General features: G+C 39.5%; 2 protein-coding genes across 12 annotated transcripts in view; both read left to right on the forward strand.

Annotated features, from left to right (window-relative positions):
- Positions 1 to 6,894, forward strand: part of kif1aa (kinesin family member 1Aa) — a 54,324-nt gene extending 47,430 nt beyond the window's left edge. For 5 of the 7 annotated variants that reach the window (XM_080877936.1, XM_080877938.1, XM_080877937.1 and 2 more), the window contains 12 exons: positions 673 to 699; positions 2,853 to 2,967; positions 3,086 to 3,219; positions 3,319 to 3,380; positions 3,466 to 3,611; positions 4,444 to 4,629; positions 4,797 to 4,868; positions 4,983 to 5,104; positions 5,541 to 5,684; positions 5,767 to 5,959; positions 6,215 to 6,333; positions 6,423 to 6,894. In XM_080877936.1, the coding sequence (XP_080734062.1) occupies positions 673 to 699; positions 2,853 to 2,967; positions 3,086 to 3,219; positions 3,319 to 3,380; positions 3,466 to 3,611; positions 4,444 to 4,629; positions 4,797 to 4,868; positions 4,983 to 5,104; positions 5,541 to 5,684; positions 5,767 to 5,959; positions 6,215 to 6,333; positions 6,423 to 6,465 (1,363 nt within the window). In that variant the 3' untranslated portion in view covers positions 6,466 to 6,894. The remainder of the gene's footprint in view (positions 1 to 672; positions 700 to 2,852; positions 2,968 to 3,085; positions 3,220 to 3,318; positions 3,381 to 3,465; positions 3,612 to 4,443; positions 4,630 to 4,796; positions 4,869 to 4,982; positions 5,105 to 5,540; positions 5,685 to 5,766; positions 5,960 to 6,214; positions 6,334 to 6,422) is intronic. The other 2 variants (XM_080877941.1, XM_080877942.1) reach the window with 1 other exon arrangement.
- A 4,789-nt stretch (positions 6,895 to 11,683) lies between these two features.
- scly (selenocysteine lyase) lies at positions 11,684 to 18,879 on the forward strand. Of its 5 annotated transcripts, none has more exons than XM_080878671.1 (13): positions 11,684 to 11,785; positions 13,030 to 13,127; positions 13,449 to 13,558; positions 13,950 to 14,050; positions 14,151 to 14,328; positions 14,951 to 15,078; positions 15,378 to 15,533; positions 15,617 to 15,723; positions 15,834 to 15,870; positions 17,892 to 17,975; positions 18,113 to 18,212; positions 18,379 to 18,454; positions 18,560 to 18,879. In XM_080878671.1, exons 2-13 carry the CDS (start codon positions 13,036 to 13,038, stop codon positions 18,711 to 18,713), a joined length of 1,323 nt encoding a protein of 440 aa, XP_080734797.1. In that variant the 5' UTR covers positions 11,684 to 11,785; positions 13,030 to 13,035; the 3' UTR covers positions 18,714 to 18,879. The 5 variants fall into 5 exon arrangements, with proteins under 5 accessions (XP_080734797.1, XP_080734795.1, XP_080734799.1 ...); XM_080878669.1 differs by having other exon boundaries at positions 11,700 to 11,859; XM_080878672.1 differs by having other exon boundaries at positions 11,732 to 11,864.
- The last annotated feature ends 94 nt before the right edge of the window (positions 18,880 to 18,973 follow it).

Below are 18,973 nucleotides of genomic sequence, written 5' to 3' on the forward strand. Positions count from 1 at the left end.
CACAGCTTAATGTTAGCATCCCACCAGTAGAGGGCAGTAGGTTTCTTTTTTACAGCTGATGAGAATTTAGGATTAAACAGCAATTGATTTGTAGATGGACCATTCGGTTAATAAATCAAGTAATTGCTGCCATAAAAGATGTTATTAACTCTTTTTTTGCTTCTTTATTAATATCTAAAATTACTTAACTCTCGTCCTTGTATAAATCTTATGGTAGTAACTCTTATGTAGTAGTAGACCTCCGTGAGTATATTTACAATATAAGAAATATGAATGATGATATTGTAATTATTCACCTAAAAAGTCCTGAAAATTATAGCGCATCCTGACCCTGCTTTTTTTTTCTCATTGCTTAATCTCTCTTGCTTCCCGTATCGCCAAGAAATCTAACAACATCAGCAGCAGCATCGTCCAGATTTGGGTTTACTGCGTTTTAATGTAAAGCAACCGAGAGCTCCATACTGTACTAACCTCTAACCTCTGCTGGATCAGCCTTTCTTTAACCCTAATTGTTTGTCGTGTTATGGGCTCAGTAGCCAAAACTTAAGCTTAATGGCTAAGCGCCAGATCAAGCTGCAGTCCAGTGTGGTCAGAAACTAACATCACAGTATATGATGCTAACATTTTTCTCCCTCCAGTCCACTAACGGAATGTTGTTTTTTGCTTTTGCAGACAGTTTCTTGATTCGGACATGCCTAGGTATATTATTTGCCTCTGTTTTCATGCTCTTAAGTTACACGAACGCCTCATCTTTCTAACGTCCTCCATACCCTGTCATCTCTTTTGTGATTTTGTTACCTTCTCTCTGACTCTGTCATTGCTGTCAGCATTTCAATTGTGCCTCTTTGCTTCTCTGGCTGTGTTGGATGTGTGTTTGAGCTTCTGTCAGGCCGATGACGGACGGGATCTGCATGGCTCTGCTTTGTTTCGCGTGGACTGTCCTTGGCCGTGTCTCTGCTGGAGGTGTCGTGGGGCCAGTATCAAACTCTCGGTTTCCACTTCAGCTGATGAGGCAGATTTTAGAACACGAATGTTTACTCTGTCTTTAGCCTGTTTGTTTACAAATGCTCCTTTATTTGCAGATTACATTGAGAAGGCAGTAAAGTAAAACTGTGAAGAAGGTGCATTTGTACTGGTTACCAGTAGAGGGTGGTAGGAATCCATCACAGAAACATAGCCTAATTCTACAAAGGCAAACTGATATTTAAAAGAGGCTAAAAATAGGTTATTTTCTGCTTTTGTCTCTCAACACTGTTTCTTATGTTCATTTTTTTGGCCTTTACAGTGAAGGAATATTTTGAATCCATGGATATGATTTTGTTAGTCACCTCTAATCCCAAGAGTCAGAGTGTTTCCCATCAAAGCTACAGAATATTAACAGGAACACTGTTCGCTCGCTATTTCTCAAGTGCTGCAATATGGATCACATCATTTACAGTACGCGCTCTGGCACGATACTCCAGTGCAGCTATTAAAATGTATTCCAGTGAACCATTACCTCACCAGTAGCACTTTACACAAAATTGCTGCAATGTTGTGAATATTTTTAAATCCTACTCGTACCTCAGCGGAACTCTGCCAAACACCAGAAACAAATGGTTCCTCACATGTTATGCCAGGAGCATGACTTCAGTGCTGGCTCCCACTTTTTTAGGAGTCAGTAAAGTGCAGAGAAGCACATGTTGGAGGGGTGCAGGGAGGAAACTGCTTCGTTGTAGTGTAAGCGAACAGGTTCCTACTACTGGGGGGAAAAGTGTGCATGTGTGAAGGTGTGAATTTGTATGAACTTGCTAATTGCTGGCAACAGAAAAGGCACCTCTCCTTTATTCACGCGAGCTCTACGCATAGATGTTTGCTTTCTTCTTAGTGACACTCTGTTCACTTTCCCACAAGGTCACCTCAGTCCAAGGCCAGTGGGCCCAACATCTGAACCTCATGAAGAGTCCGTACGGCCTCTTTTCATGGCTTACAGAAACATTAGTTTCCTTTTACAGTTCTTGCTTGGATTATCTTTTTTAGATTTAAGGCAGCACCGGGCTACTGGCCAGAATAATAAGTGACTTCAGTGTGTGATTATTTCCCCTCGAGGGACACGAGGAAAAATTGTGTACATTAGTGTATGGAGTAAATCATCGGAGGAATAGAAAGCAGCATTGTTGTGCTTGAAGAATGGTCCCGTGCTGTTATTTGACCTTCTCTAACGTACAGTAAATCAGCCGTCCTCACAGAACCTCCTCGCTCTATCTGATGAGCTTTGATGAGTTATCAGTGTGAAAAAAAGGCAAACAGCATCCCAGCCACACAAGCACAACATACTTCCTGACTCTCACTGTCTATTCTTTTGCTGATTTCCTCTTTCTCACAGCATTTCCCTGGGAGTTGACCATAGGTATTTCACTGCCCTGTGCCTCATGTTTACCTGCTCGTGCCTCATCCCTCCATTGCCTTTCTTTCTGTACCAATATTCATCTCTGCTCTCTTTGCTTTTCTGTGATGTTTTATACAAAGCAAACATAACTCAGTCTGTTTGTTGCATGCAAAATGATCATATAAGAGCTTTTGTTTTATTGAAAACTAGAGAAATATTTACTAAAATGTTTATATATTGCACAAGTGGATCAGTAAATTGATTTGCTTCTGTTTATAAATCATGATATTAGGGCACATTTTTCTGCTTAAATTGTTTATTACTGGAAATTTTTGGGATTTATCCAGTTTTTTATGTTTACATCTGCAGAGTAAACTTTAGCATGGGTTAAGCTCTGGCAGCTAATCTGTTGTTTTAGTAGAGGAACTTGAGTTTCGACTGCTGATTCAGTTTCTTGGCTTCTTGTCTCATCGGACCACCTCAGAACTTTCTTCCGGTTTGAGGCTGCTTGGGATAGCTCAATGCACAACTCCCTGCTCCTAAACCGAGTCACTCCATACGGGGAGAAGATCTATATGACCCTCTCAGCCTACTTGGAGGTACTGTACACTGCCTGCATTCATAAGAAGGAGAAATAGCTCTTACAGGATCAGAGGTGACGTGTGAGTTACTCTAGAGGAACAATGTTGGAAATGTCTCCTGTTTTATGAATTGCAGATGGAGAACTGCACGCAGCCTGCAGTTATTACCAAAGATATCTGCATGGTGTTTTACTCTAGGGACACAAAGCTCTCAGCTTCCCGATCAATCCGTAACCTTTTCGGTACTGGTAGCCTAAGAGCTGCAGATGGGTGAGGCATCTTAATCTTTAAAATCATCATTTAGCTAATTTGTTCTCTCTGATGATGTTCTATAAAATGTTAAATGCCCTCTCACTCCTGTTTTTTTAGAAACCGTGTAACTGGAGTTTATGAGGTCAGCCTGTGTCACCAGGCAGATGCAGGAAGCCCTGGTAAGAGGCAAGAAAAAAAAATGGTACAGTTTTGCATTTAGCTCAGTCGTCCTGAACTTCTAACATTGCACCCATCCCTCACCAGGAATGCAAAGGAGACGCAGGCGGGTGCTGGACACCTCCGTGGCCTACGTCCGTGGGGAAGAGAACCTGGCTGGATGGAGGCCACGTAGTGACAGCCTCATTCTGGACCACCAGTGGGAGCTGGAGAAACTCAGCCTCCTCCAAGATGTAAGATTTGTTTAATTTTTACTGTCTCTGTTCTTTCGCTCCGGTTGAGTTAAGCCTCGTGAATTCTATACTGGGCTTTGGTGCAGCTTTGCAGTTCATCCACTGCCAGAGACAAGTTTAGAGAGACAAGTTGTTGCTTAATTGAGCCTTCAAAGAGTAACTGAGATGAATGTCATTCAAATTGTACATTTTCCTTGACAAAAAATGCTGTCACTAATTAATGCTGGTTACGTGTCAGTGAGGGGATATTGAGGTTTTCCTAGGGCAAGTGAGAGACATAACGTCTCCCTTATCTCCTGGGTCTCCTCCTGGTTAGACACGCCGGAAGACCCTCAAAGAACTACCTCGTCTGGCTCCTTTCACCCACTTTCACCCAGAAGAAGCTCATTTCCACCACTTTCTGTCACTACCCACAGCTCATGGCCATGTGTGAAAATGGGAATCATCCAATAAACTGACAGTTCCGACTCCGTGCTCAGATTTGCCCTTAGTAAAATGGACCATTGCCACTCTTACCTCACTCCAGATTATTCACCAATACATTTGTCATTCTTCTGCTTCCACTTGTGAGCAGCACCCCAGCTTTCTAATCAATGGATAAGAAGAATTTGCCATCAGAAAAATATGAATAAAGCCAGCTGAGTCCTAGGGTTTATATTGCCCCATTCAGTTTTCTAATGTATGATATTAGAAGTGCCACAGAGAGCCGGCTCTGCTCCGTGCTTCTGATGGAAACCAGACTGGAATTTATCAAATAAACAGCTTTCCTTCCTAATTACCTCTTCAGGCAGGGGGCATTGTTTGCTGTTAGTGACTGATGTTTTTCTGCTAGGTGGAAAAAACCAAACATTACCTCCTTCTGAGGGAGAAACTAGAGTCCACGCTGCTCATGGGCCAGGAGACCCTTCAATCCTGTGTCACCGATGAGCTGAATGAGTCTCCTCAGCCCACTGAGATGGACCCCGAGGTCAGCTGCAACGAAATCACCACTGAGAGGCAGAGGGAGCTCGCTGCTAAGGTCAGCCGTCTTTACCCTGTCAATAATTTATTTCAGGTTTGACTTTATTGTAATGGGTTCTGTTCATATAAACGTTCCTGTCAAGCAGAAATGTAGTGCTTATCATGTCACACGTGATTTTGTTATATAACCCGACATTTTAAGCTCTCTCTCCTTTTTCCGTACAGTGTTTGCGGCTGCTCACTCACTCCTTCAACAGAGAATACAGCCATGTGTGTGTGAGCGCCAGTGAAAGCAAGGTCAGGCTTTAGGGGTTTAAACACACACACACACAGAAAATCAGATTTCTGTTTTTGTCGACTGAGTCCTCACATTTGCTCCGCTGTGGATCCGTGTGACTGTGTTCATTACAGATCTCTGAGATGTCCATCACAACGTTAAGAGAGTCCACTTCAATCTCTGCTCTTAACACAATCACCCCCTCCTCTACATGCCCTTCACTTGTTGAGGGCTGCTACAGCAATGCTGGACTCAGGTCAGTGCTCAGATTGACATGGTTGTTGTTCGTAATTATCAGAGCAGAGTGTTGACATTGGCTGCAGTTCACTTCCAGGGTGCTCTCAAGATGTTCCTCAAAGACATCTAAAATAAGTATTAACATCTCCTGCTGAAAAAACAAAAAAATATATTTAAAATGAATAAATAAAGTCGTAGTTCCAGAAACTCTTGACCTTAAGGTTTCCGCTTTTATACCAGACCCGCATGTAATAAGACAGAGATATAGAGCTGACAGAGTTGAACTCTCTCTCTTTTAAGGTGTTTGACATGTTTCATGTGCTTATCATCAGGAACAGAATCAGCAAATAGGTCTATTATTTTGAAATTCTCTGGTATTAACAGTATTTGGGTCTTGTAAGGCACAGAGAGCTCCTTTGTTGCTAGAGCTCAGATATTCTCTATTTTTACTGCAGACCCCCTGTCCCTCGCTCTCGTGTGGTTAGCTCCGGTCCTGATGCACAGCAGGACGCAGAGGCCAAGAAGTCCATCAACGGAGCCTCTGAAACTAAACCTCAGACCCGGAAGTTTGTCCCAGATATCCAGGAGATTCGAGTCAGGTGAGGAGGAAGAAGTCATTTCAGAACATTTTATTATTTGAGCCAGACCCAAACATGCTATTATATCATCTTTATCTTTCAGTCCCATCGTGTCGAAGAAGGGTTACTTGCATTTCCTGGAGCCGCTCACCAATGGATGGGTGAAGCGCTATGTTGTCGTGCGGCGGCCGTACGTCTACATCTACAACACGGAAAGAGACGCAGTGGAGCGAGCTATTCTCAACCTCTCCTCTGCCCAGGTGGAGTACAGCGAGGACCAGCAGGCAATGTTAAAGGTTGGTGAACCAGACTCCTCCATCAACAGTTTTATTAAGTTATTTTTTTAATGAACTTCACTTTAAGTCAGATCAACCCAACAGGTTTAAGTTACACACATCGCACAGTAAGTGAAAGTTAAGGTGCGCACTTTCAATTTAATAAAAATAGCAAGTTAAGGAAGCAGGTAGAGTAGAAAGTAGAAAGTTGAGTGAGAATCATTCAAAACGTTGCATTAAGCTTGCTGCATTAAGCTTTCGTGGCTCTTTCCACAGACCCCAAACACATTTGCTGTGTGCACAGAACATCGTGGAATATTGCTTCAAGCCACAAATGACAAAGACATGCATGACTGGCTGTATGCTTTTAACCCGCTCCTTGCTGGAACTATCAGGTAAGTTAAAAAAAATCTCAAGGTGGAAAAAAAATTCTAACTGCAAACAAAATCTATTTTTAATGGACATTTTCTCATCTATCTCTCAGGTCAAAGTTGTCAAGAAGACGAGCCGGACAGATGAGGATGTGAAACAAGACATTTTAAAAAATGTCATGAGAGCAACTCAAAGACTATGATGTACATAGATCCTTGTCTCTATCCCGTTTCTCCTGCTGAGCCCCGTCTCCACCGCTACAGTCACCAACAACCATCTCTCTCCCCCGTACGTTCTCTGTTTATCACTAGTGTCCTCAGCACCTAAAGCACCCATTTCCTGTCAGGCCTATTCTGCAATGTGAGTCTCTTAGTCTGAAGAACCTCTTCAAAAACCTGTCACTGTACTGTACTGGAGTTTGTTCATAACTGGACGAGAGAAGAAAATGGAGGGAGTAGCAACAGTTTCTTATCTCAGATTACATGCGTATGGTAATGTACTGTAGTTGTTGTCGGTGACACATCAAGCCTTATACATCAGTTCTTAAAAAAAAAAAAAAAAAAAAAGCAGTGACAGGCATGTTTTCCTAAAGCTGCAAGGATCACATTGCTACATTTGCATCAGTAAATAGAAAAACTCTTCTACAGCTATATATAAAGGTCTAAACTGATTTGCATACAACATACAGCTAAAAAATACGAAGGGACAGTCACGTGTCTCTCTCTTAGGAATATTTCTCTCTTCTTTCTGGTCCATAAATCCTGATATCCAGTAAGCTGCTTCCTCTTCCTAAAACTTCTAGAAACCTTAGCACACACAGCCTGGCACGGGAATGGCATCTCATCATAAACTTTATGTCGCTGTAGTAAATTCATATTGTTTTTAGCCACTCGTAGGAGCACTGAGGTTACCTGCATTCCCACAAGAAGTAATCAGATGTCATGACATTAATTCTCCCATTTTAATCTCTACCTGTATTTTATTTGTTTTAAAATGTGATATATTTAGATATTTAACAGTTTTATTATTTATTTCTGCGTGTATTTATTTTAAAAAAAAGCATTTATATTTCTAAAGTAGTAGTACAGTGCAATTTCTGCACACTGCACTTTTTAATGAGTTCTTTAAATGTTTAAATGATACAACCTTTTCCCCTCGTAATGAATATTACTGAAACAATTTAATAACTCACAGCTTCTTTATGCTGAAAATTACTTGAATAAATGCAATCTGATAAGCGATTAGCATAGTCACACCTTAGACCCAGCTAACGTGCATTTAAAATGCCCAGTAATTAGGTAGATGATATAAGTAGGTGGCCAGTTCATCCTCTGCTGCACAAAGCTACCTTATTCAATCAAAAGAAAAAGATGAAATCTTCTTCACAGTACAGAATATGAAGCTGTTTTTTTCCTGAATGATATGTATATTGATTGAATGTAGTGCCTCTCTTTTCAGGCATACTGCACACTACAGTATGCCTCTGCACCGGTTGCTTTGAAACTACATCCTTCATGCTGCTAAAATACTGTTCTGGGAGTGTCTGCAGGTCATATCATCACTTTCCTGCCTTCCATCATCATCATCGTCATTTCAAGTCCAAGCAGAAGGTTTCATTTATGATATCATAAAGTGTGGAATTTCCATAACACAAAGCATACTCAGAGAAACATATTTCAGGATTTTCACTCATACAAATGGCCATATTAAAAGGAACCCTGACTATGACCACATGTATAGTTTATTATATTAACATTAAAATCACTTAAAACTTAAAAGGGATGCCAATAAATCCACTGTAGATGTGTTAGTAATAAAGATTTGAACTCAAATGCTACCTTGGTTAGAAACACTGAACACGTACAAACTGCTGAGCTGATTGAATGGTCAGATTTTCACCTTTTCTGTAAACAGAGTCGTGATCTTTGGTTTGCTTTCAGAGCAGAGGGTTTACTGTCAGCAGCAGCTATTGTTTCCCATTTTTCAGGTTTCTTCAAGCTATTTTGAATCACTACCCAAAAACATTTGGACGCCTATAAAAAGATTGCTGGAACAGCATTTAGTTTCAATGATCATTTCCAGCAGTATTTGTCAGCTTTTTTAGTGACTAAATGCATTAAATGCATTAGTGCTGAGAATGCAGCCACAGGTTCTTTCTCCTTTTCTCAGCAGCAGGAGATTAATGATCATGTCTCTTGTTTCCTTACTGCTGGAAATTACAATCAAAAGTAGCAGGGATACTGTTTATGGTTTGTATACTGCAGGTTGTTAAAAAGAGCATTTAGTTTACGTCACTGACCCAGAATGCATTGCATACTAATAGTACTTGCAACAGTTTTGTTGAATGTTGGCTATTTAAAGCATATTAAGGCCCACAAGTTAAATAGTCGGGGCTCCTTTTACACAGTTTTAGTCCTGTTGGCAAATTTTTGATGAAAATGCAACCATGCCTCTCGTTTAAAAACCCTCAACAGATAAAGCGTGTGAGCTGTTGTGAGAAGTTGGACTGATGAGCGTGCCTCAGGTCATCCAGCCTAGAGAGCATGCTCAGTGAGAGCATGACATGTCATTTGAGAGTAAGTGAGAGTAAAATTAAACATAACTCCAGTTCAGTATGTTCTTAGTTTGGCTGCTGATGTAATACCTTCATTAACGTCTAATAAGAAGTATCTTTCCAGAGGTTTTAAAGTATTCTGTGTGCTATGGAAATCATCAGTTCATCGACAGTTGAGACAAATCAAACAACCAGAATATTTTTTTGTAACAAACAGATTAAAGTGTACTTCAGGCCACCATATCTCAAACATGTTTTTGTCGCATCTCATTTCCTAAAATTCAACGTGGTCAGAAAAAAGAATGCGTGTCCCCGGGTTTGCTCCAGTCTGGTCTCCATGGTGACTTTTTTCCTCATGTTTTAATTGGGCCTTTTAATGTACATCACATTTGAGCCAACCAAAGTTTTGTTGTTGCAGTCACAAAAATGTAACACTGAATGTAAACTGATCTTTGAAAATACTTACTCTGCTGAAATAATCGTTTTGAATTGTCTTCACATTCCGGTTCCTTATTGATTGTACGTAGGTCAATATCAGGGAACCTTTTGGAGGCTGTGGGACATAGCTGAAACAGTCTGTCCACTAATGTATGGGAGGGTGGTGGTTCACTGTGTCCCAGCTGGGCATCATGTACAGAGTAATGCTGTAGGTTACCTTACTGTCGAGTTTTCAGTATCACCGTCATGCTCTTGGCAGCCTTCACTTAATCTACTTTTTCTAAACCCTCCCCTTTTCAAGGAACATCATTTCCATTTTTGTGCTTCCATATCTTTTTCACACCATTACTTTTCTTTCTCTTCAGATATTTTTTTGCATTGTATATAAACATGATTGCTGTGAACACTGTATTATAAAGTTGCACCCATTTACAAATGGGCCGTAGTTCAGTCGATGTCTCTGAGTGTTGGAGTTTTAGCGTCAGCTGTTTGTGTACACTAAACACATTGTCATATATGAAATAAACATGGAAAATATGCAACACAAAAATGACTTCTCTCTTTTTTTGTTAAAGACAATACAACTTTTGATTTTGGCTTGTCAGTTGGGCAATCACAGATATTGTTATGATGTTAATAATGTTTATCCGGAAGACCCAAACTCAAAAACCCCAAATCAGACTTTAACGTACCCAAAGAGCTCTGCCATCAAAGTCCATCTGGCAGACTTTGCAACTAAGACATAGATGCATCACTTTAGTCTGTCATGACATCAGTTACAGCTAACGGTTCCTCCTTCTGCATTGCTTGGCTTATCAGCTATTTAACAGGTAACTATGCTCAGCATAGAAATGTGTCACATGTCAGTCCTTATCTTGAAGTGACTCTAAGCCCAAGCCAGCTGTATTAGTGTTAGAATTATGAAGGTGAGAACTGTATGTTGGTGTTGTATGTTTTAATAGTACTCAGCAGAGTACAAATCACACATACCTTTCGTGCATTACACTGGAAAAAATTGAGGCCTGCAGTTTGTGAGCTGTGAGCCCATAAAGTCATCAGGAAAGCATTTACTGAGTTCACAGGTTAAGTAGCCAAGGCGGTTTTTCACACACTTCTATATGACTGAAAATCTTTGAACATAAAATGTGGGTTAAAACATTTCAGCAGCTTCATACGGAGGAGGATTAGGGCCGTTGGGGGGGAAAAAAGTGGGCACGTCTTTTTTTTCTTCTTTTCCTGAATTCTGAGGGGAAAAAAGTCAGAATTCTGACTTTAATCTCAGAATTCAGACTTTTTTCTCAGAATTCTGACTTTAATCTCAGAATTCAGACTTTTTTCTCAGTTTTTCTTTCCAGTGGCCCTAATCCTCTTCCATAGCTTCATTATTAGGGAACCTGCATCAATCTTTTATATACAGTTCACGTCATTTGTGAAAAACATTTCTGAAAATGACCCCATCATTTCCTCCATATGTAGTTGTAATAAAGTATAATTCATATAAAGAAAATTAGTTCATATCTATATTTAAAAATGTTTCTTAAAGTTTATATCGGACCCGAGAATCCATTACTGGCCAGGCTCAGGGACAAGACGGAGACAAAGAATCCTGAACTGAAATCGTTGGGAGATTTCCACAACAGCTTCCAAAGCGAACAAAATATCTTAAAATGTTTGTTTTCTAAAATAACTTTTAACTGTAAAAAGAAACAACTTTTTTTTTTTTTTACTGAATCAGCCTTTTTATGTTGGAGTTAAATAAAGTTAAATAAAGCAGTTAAATAAAGGTACACTGTCTGTTTTTTTGAGCTCATGAAAAGTTGTATTTAGAGATATGTAGTCCTCAGCCACGCTAAAAAAAAATTACAGACAAATTATGGATAATTATAAATTAAAAGTCCCAAATGAATACAGACTATTAAGAATGAATTAATCGCAGAACAACTACGATCAGAGAAATAAAATACTCCTGGCACTTTCAGCTCCCTGGCTGTTGCTAAGCAGCAGACGCCAGTGTTGCCATGTCTGTGTGTCAACGTTTTTTAGGAGCTGTTTCTAAAATAATTCTCTTCTTATTTTACTTACTTACTGTTAACATAAGTCTTCATCTTCTGGATTTAAGTTGATGAATTATTATTCTTTTTTCAACATGGTACCTGCCGGACTTCAAACGAAAATAAAACTAACCCTTCTGAGTCTTCCCCAAGTTGTGAGGTGACAAATCTCTGAATAATTTTTGCTTTTTAGTAATTAATTATATTTACAAAATAAAGAATAAAATACTGAAGAACATGACAGTAACGCTCAATTCTTCTACATAATAAATTAATATTTCTTGTGCGTTTTCTTCGAGATATTAAACTGTGGGGTTTCCTTTAACAAATCTGGCAACCCCGTCTGGGACGTGACAGAAACATGCTAGCTGGCTGATGATTGACCCGTATAGTTGTAAATCCATTTAGGAAATCTTCACATCAGCTTACAAGGTCAGATACAAAGCTTTGGCTGTCCCTGGATGATTCAGTTCCTTTATCAATTTAAGCTTAAAGGCGGAATCACAGTTAAGTACGATGTTATAGCGAAACTAAGTTAGCTAAAAATTAGCTAGCTGCAGGCTAAAGTGAGAGCTGTCACAGAAAGTTAGCGCTAGCTGGATAATGAAGAGCTCGAGCTGACTGACAGTGTCCCTAAAGATATCTGTGGTTCTTTTAATACGTTTTCTGTGTGCTGGTTGACTAGAACAGTGTTGTGAACAGGGCGCTATCAGCTGGATGTTACGTTTGCTGACTACTGACAAGACACTGGACAACTATGACCATTAAAAAAATATTTTTTAAGACTGTGTGTTCACTGAACTTATAGCACTATAGAGGGTCTGCTAATAAGTGCGCATTTCATAAATTTGTGAAGCTGTACGTGACTAACACTGCGCGGTGAAGCAATCCAAACCGTGTGCGTGGCACAGTCACTAGAATTGGCAAGCATTCAGTTTGTGATGCAGAAAATCCATGAAAAGGTTTTAGATAAGTTTTACACTGCTGGAAATGCAGCGAATGGGACACAAGGTAGGCAGTCATTTAAGCTGTTTATCACAGAGAATATCCAATAACTACGTTTCAGTTTCCTTTTTAATGTGCAGCTGTCACTTTAGAAATAAACAGCATCTCTTTGATGAGAAATCCATTTAAATCCATTAAAAAGCAAAGAAGCAGATGAACTGTGAAATAAACAAAAGTTGCATATTCAACAACACGTCTCTGTTTTCCATATCCTGTCAGTCTGTCTCTACAGATTGCAGATCGCAGCCAGAGGAACAAAATCTTGTATTTTATGCAAAATAACAATAATGTGTAAATCTTTGTATAATTAAAACAACTTACTGAAATAGATAAATACTTTAGTCTTTATTTATAATCCAGTTTTATAGACTAATGCTAATCACCACCAAAATATTTTGTAGTGACTGCAATTTTTACACTTTTGGTGGGCGGATTCAGGGTAAGGGTCTAAACTCATTCAGTCACATTTTGATGTGTGACTGAACAAAAAACTGGATCCCAGATATCAGAATAAAGTAAATAAAATGACACACACACAAAGTATCAGCATCTGCCGTCAGTGAATGTCATCTTATTTGCAGACAGACTGATGCTAGTTATAATCTAGTTATAATCTAATTTATCTATTCAGACATCCAGATAAATGAAATAAATGTCCTTTCCTCTCCAAGGGTATTATGGCCAAAAAGCTTGATGATGTCCCGCTGGTACAGGGTCCGACCTTCAGTGAACGTAATTTTCATCACTTTTCTGAGATGAATCTAGACAGGTAAGAAAATAATGTTGATATATATCAAGTTACTTGTACAGCAGCTGTGATGCTGTAACTTAGGACTGCTGAATTAATATTGATTTATCATAGTTACTGAGGTTATAGGTAGGTTTTAGAAAATTTGTGTATTTTCTTTAAATATTTTTCTTATTTTAAGAATGGTCAGAAACCAAAGTAATTGATTGCAATTTAAGTAATCGAAATTTCACTTTTTTATGAGTTGATCTTGTTAGTAGATCGTTTATTAATATGTTATGACGCATATACTTCCCATAGGACAATGCACAAAGTGTGATGAGAATATTTTGTATATTTCAGGATCTACATGGATTACAGTGCTACTACCCCTCCAGAACCAGAGGTGATTCAGGCCATTTCTGAAGCCCTCCAGGATGCCTGGGGAAACCCAAGTAGCAACTATATAGCAGGTGAGGAAGGCTTGAAGCTGTGTCAAAACTAACAGGTTTAAAATTATTGTTATTATTTTTCCATGTGTATTGAATAAAGTTTTGTGAGAATTTTTTTTAAAATTCCATATTGTATGCGCAAATCCCAGCCTAGTGACAAGAATTGGACATTACTGCTCTAACTCTGTATTCCTGTGTGAAATATGACAAGGTCACTCTACCAAATAAATACAATAGAAACTGTTAAATGTATGTTGTGTAACTGGAGGAGGGAATACAATCACAGCAGCTTGTGTGGATTAAACTTGTGGCTTTCTCTGAGTGCTGAATGTGAAGTTTTTACTGTTCTAAGTGAGTTTCACTGTCAAAAGAGAATGCTACATCTAAATGTTTCAATCATTTATATTTTCAGGTGCTAAAGCTAAGGCTATCATCAATCAGTCCAGAGAAAATGTGGCAAGAATGGTTGGAGGGAAAGCAGAGGACATCATTTTTACCTCAGGCGGAACTGAGGTGGGCAGGGCTCTTTTTTGACGCAAATAAGTTATATGAGTAATTTATGATCCTGGGACATTACAAACTGGTCATTTACAGTAAAGATTTTGTCTTTCAGGCCAATAACCTGGTGTTGCACACCGCTGTAGAGCACTTCAGGAAGCACTGCAGGGCTGCAGAACAAGGTGCAGGACACCAGAATGGATGCACGGGCCTTCCTCACATCATTACTTCTAATGTGGAGCATGACTCAGTCAAACTAGTTGCTCAGCACCTTGAAAAGGAAGGAAAAGCAGGTAGGAAGCCACTCTGTGTAGCTTTTATTAAAATAAAAGATTAATAAAGAAATATTTCCTGTATTACAAAGGACAGTCTATGCTTTTCTTTATTTTACTTTAAAGAGAAATCTGTCAATAACATGCTTCAGATTTTCTGTGGGCAATCAAAATGTCTAAAATAAATATCAAGACAATTAAAGGTCTTAAATTATTTTATATCCCATTTGCTGCCAATAACATTAATGTCATAATCTTTTTTTTAATGAAGATGTAGTACCTTCTATGTGCCAACACGTAAGAGTGCTAACCCAATGGAAAACTTTCATTTAATTCCGCTTTTTTACATTTTAATTATTAATTATTGAGTTTCTGAAAAGGTCTTGAAAAGTACTGATTTCCATTTTTAAATAGTGCCGGATCCTTGATACTCTTCCAGTCATGGTTCATGTTAAATGTTGTCAAAGAAAAAGTGGATTCAGCATATAAACTGTTAAAGCACTGCCTCCTGGTGGTGAAAGTTTTGGTTTAATTCTGTGGAGGGCAATTACAAAAAGTACCTTTAAACAAATCAAGATTTGCATAACCTAATGTAGGCTCCTTGCCTTTAATTACTCTCTTTGTTTTTTGTTTTTTTCCATAGACGTGACTTTTGTGCCCGTCTCTAAGGTGACAGCCCGGGTCGAGGTGGAGGATATCATTGCCGCTGTGCGCCCCAACACTTGTCTCATCTCTGTTATGCTGGCCAACAATGAGACAGGAGTCATTATGGTAAGATGAGAGAGAGGCTAGAAAATCAGCCGAGTTTCTGCTAGTACTAATCTATCCATTCATCAATTTTTTTCCACTTACCCAGTTCAGGGTCGTGGACGGGCTGGAGCCTATCCCTGCCATACTAATGTTAGAGAAACCATTTTTGGGTTCTTAAATTAGACGATTAACACGTAGGATAGTGTCTAGCTTTAAAGGAGCTTATTTTCTTATTAAATCATTACTTATAATTGCAATGTGTCTATGAGTCTATGCAGCTCTGTTTACAGCTGAATGCTGAACCACCTTCTTGTTGTCAGCCGCTTCAGGAGATCTGCCAAAGAATAAAGTCTCTGAACAAGCAGCGTGAGCGCCTCAGGATCCTGCTCCACACAGATGCTGCTCAGGCCTTGGGGAAAATCCGAGTTGATGTCAGTGATCTGGGAGTGGATTACCTCACCATAGTGGGACACAAGGTCAGGATCTGCTGTGTGGGACATCTTAAGAGCTTTTTATAGCAAGACTAAAATGTTATTGAGAGGTTTTGTTGTGTTTCTAGTTCTATGCCCCTCGCATTGGTGCTTTGTACGTGAACGGCCCTGGGACCAAAACTCCATTGTATCCGATGCTTTTTGGTGGAGGACAGGAGAGGAACTTTAGACCAGGGTGATGATCTTTACTGTAAAATACTGAATAAGAATGAAACACTGGTATTAATGAAATAAGTGCAGTTCTAATTTATAAGTGTCTCCTTTCTGTCTTTGTTATTATTACAGCACAGAAAACACACCGATGATTGCCGGTCTTGGAAAGGTGCATTTCCTTCACTAAATGTACAGTACTGGAATGATTTCTAGGACTTTTCTAATGTTTCTCTTGAAGCATAAACCATTTATTTTCTCAATATTTTCTCAGTTAGAGGCCCTCAAAGTACAAAGGGATTGTTTAAAATAATTTTTCCAGCATTTTTTGTTTAATCAAAATTCATAAGTGAAGGACATATCCACATGACATTTTCTGGCCAATAATGGTTTAAACTGATGTATGAAACCTTGTATTTCATTAGTTGCATGTTATAAATGCTTTATACATACAGCACTATTAAGTGGTACCACAGTTTCTTTACAATAGAACTGCAGTGGACAAATAACATGAACAAACACATGATATTATTTTGGTTTGTTGTACTGAATGTCTGCATTAATTACTATGGTTAAAAGCAGTCAAAGTTCGATGACTAAAAATGGTTATTGCTTGTGGTGGAGATGGAAGATTAATCAGTAATGCTCTAAATATAAATAATGTGACACTTTCCAGCATTTAAAAAGCTTTCAAATACAGTGATTTATTGTGGGTGAATGTTTATTGATACATTGTTTACCACAGAATCTGTTGTGTTAGCATTATAATCATGGGCAAAGCAAAACACTTATTATTGCTACAAATACTTGAGTTGCATAATATAAATATTGTACTACAAGTATACTCACCAATCATTTAATTAGAAACACCATAGAGGTTCTCTTTGTCTCAGCTCTGAGTGTCAGGGGGTCCAAATAAAGTTGGAAACATAGCCACTTATCCAACTGTGGTCATGGGGAGGTCTGAACTGGTCCAGCTTAGAGCCAACACTTGGACAAACCCAGCAAGTATTGCTGAAACAGTGACTTTACTTCCCTAGTTTACTGATGAAAACTAAATCGCCATTGTTTCCACAGCATTGGTCAGATCGTCACTTACAAAGCAAAAAAAATATCTGTTGAAGAAAACAAATGCACATGTGTTTGTTTTTTAAAATACATTTAATTGACAACTGATTTGGTTAGTAAAAGGGTGTGAACAGACAAACAAAGCCAAAGCAGACTAAGGCTAGTGTTAAATCACACTTCAAAAAGTAACTATAAACAAGGGGACTATAGGGACAGAGCCATATTACCAAACAAGTAGATGGAACAAGTTGGTGAGGAATCGGAGGATGATTTTGAACTGATGTGCCAGCTGAGGCGGGAGCCGAAACCACAACGATGCAGTGACCATAAAACAGACAAAGAGAGAGTAAGAAATAGAGGTGTTGGGTAGACACTAGAGGATGGGTGTTATGAACGATACCCATCCCTAGGTACACACTGAATCCAATGTTTTTGGACTGTAGGAGGAAGCTGGATTACCCAGAGAGGACCCTAAAATCCATGAACATGAGGATTACACAGAGAGAGACCAGGAGATTCAAATCTGGAGCCCTGTTCCTCCAAAATGACAGTTTTAACCACTGCGCCACCCTGAAGCAGGTGTTTATTAAAGGTTTCTGGAGCTGTAACCTCTAGAATCGACACTCAGACCATGATTTATCGCTAGTAAGAGGTCAACGGTGTGCCAGAAAGAAGAAGACTTCCCCTACTGCTATTAGTCCACCTGAACTAAACCAAAAGGCAGATTGGTTCATGAATTCATGTTATTTTACACTTTATATTGTTTTATATTCTTTATATTGGCAGACAGAAGACTGCCTGAGAAACCTCCTGTGTTTGCCTGAACACCATTTTTACATTCTATGTGAACATTTTTGGCTTTTTTTGCCAGACAGAAAACTAGGGGGAACAACATGCAGGAAACGCTTTGGGGTGGAATCGAAGTCAGACCCTTGCAGTCTTTTTGGCATATGGGTCACATATGCCCATATGCTTATGTGGCCTGCTGCCAAGTGATTGTCCTTTTTTGCTTTATTGAATAGTAAGCAGGTGTGGAGGTGTTTCTAATAAAGTGCTTGGTAATTAAATAGCTGTAACAGTGTGCCTCTTTTAAAGCTACCTATTTATTATTTGTGTGTCTATTAGGCTGCAGAGCTGGTGACCTCTAATCTGTCAGATTATGAGAGTCATATGCAAAGAATTAAACTTTACTTAGAAGAACGACTGCAGGTGAGCTTGAGTCTGATGTGCACCTTAGTTTTGTTTGTTTGCATTGTGATGAGTAGTCTTGAAATTGTGGTTTTGACGGTCTTTCTCCTCCTTCTCTGTAAAATGTACTCCTTTGCGTTTCTTTCATTCTTCCAAAGGCCGTGTTTGCAGGCCGGATCCGCTTCAACAGCCATTTCCTCGGCTCTGATATCCTCCCTAACACATGTAACGTGTCCATCCTGGGCCCAAGATTACAAGGTGATGTCATGACTCTTCTCTGTCCTATGTCTGTTTTGGCTTGCTGGTCCCAACAGTGTCCTCTAACCCTACACCAATGTTTGTCAGAGGCAGGTCATGACCTGCACGAGGCTATTTGTAAACTACAAAGGCTTTGAATGATTAATCTCTCCCCCTCGTGCTTTAGGCTGGAGAGTATTGTCAAACTGCAGGAGGCTGCTAGCCAGCGTCGGCGCCGCCTGCCACTCAGACAGTGGAAACAGGTAAAAGAGTCCCTCTTTTAAGCTGTTATGCTTTTGTCCACACACTGTATTGTTTGCTGTTAGATAACACTCCCCTCCTGCTCTCCTCCTGTTTATATCCATCAGACCTTCCCACATCCTTCTGAGCTGTGGCGTCCCCTCAGAGGTGGCAGCTAACGCTATGAGGCTGAGCGTTGGCAGGGAGACGACTGAAGCAGATGTGGATGCAGTTGTGGAGGACCTGAGGGAAACCGTGCAACTGTTGGAAGAAATGAACTGATGGCTTTCATTTGCACAAAGTTATTCTGCAGGTCAAATAAGAATGCACAGAGCTAAACATGCGCCATCTGTGTTTATCGACACTTTAACCGATCATGTAAAATGCATGAAATATTTCATATAAATAATAAAAATGGAAAACTCAAAGTGACCTTAGGGGTGATGTTATGTAGGAGTGTACTCGGCTCCCATCACGTCATGTGAGGAGCTCTTCAGCTAATTGGAGTCGGGGAACATGTGTGAGTGTTATGAAATAAAATA

This window comes from Rhamphochromis sp. 'chilingali', assembly GCF_963969265.1.
Source record: "Rhamphochromis sp. 'chilingali' genome assembly, chromosome: 3".
Taxonomy (NCBI): Eukaryota; Metazoa; Chordata; class Actinopteri; order Cichliformes; family Cichlidae; genus Rhamphochromis; species Rhamphochromis sp. 'chilingali'.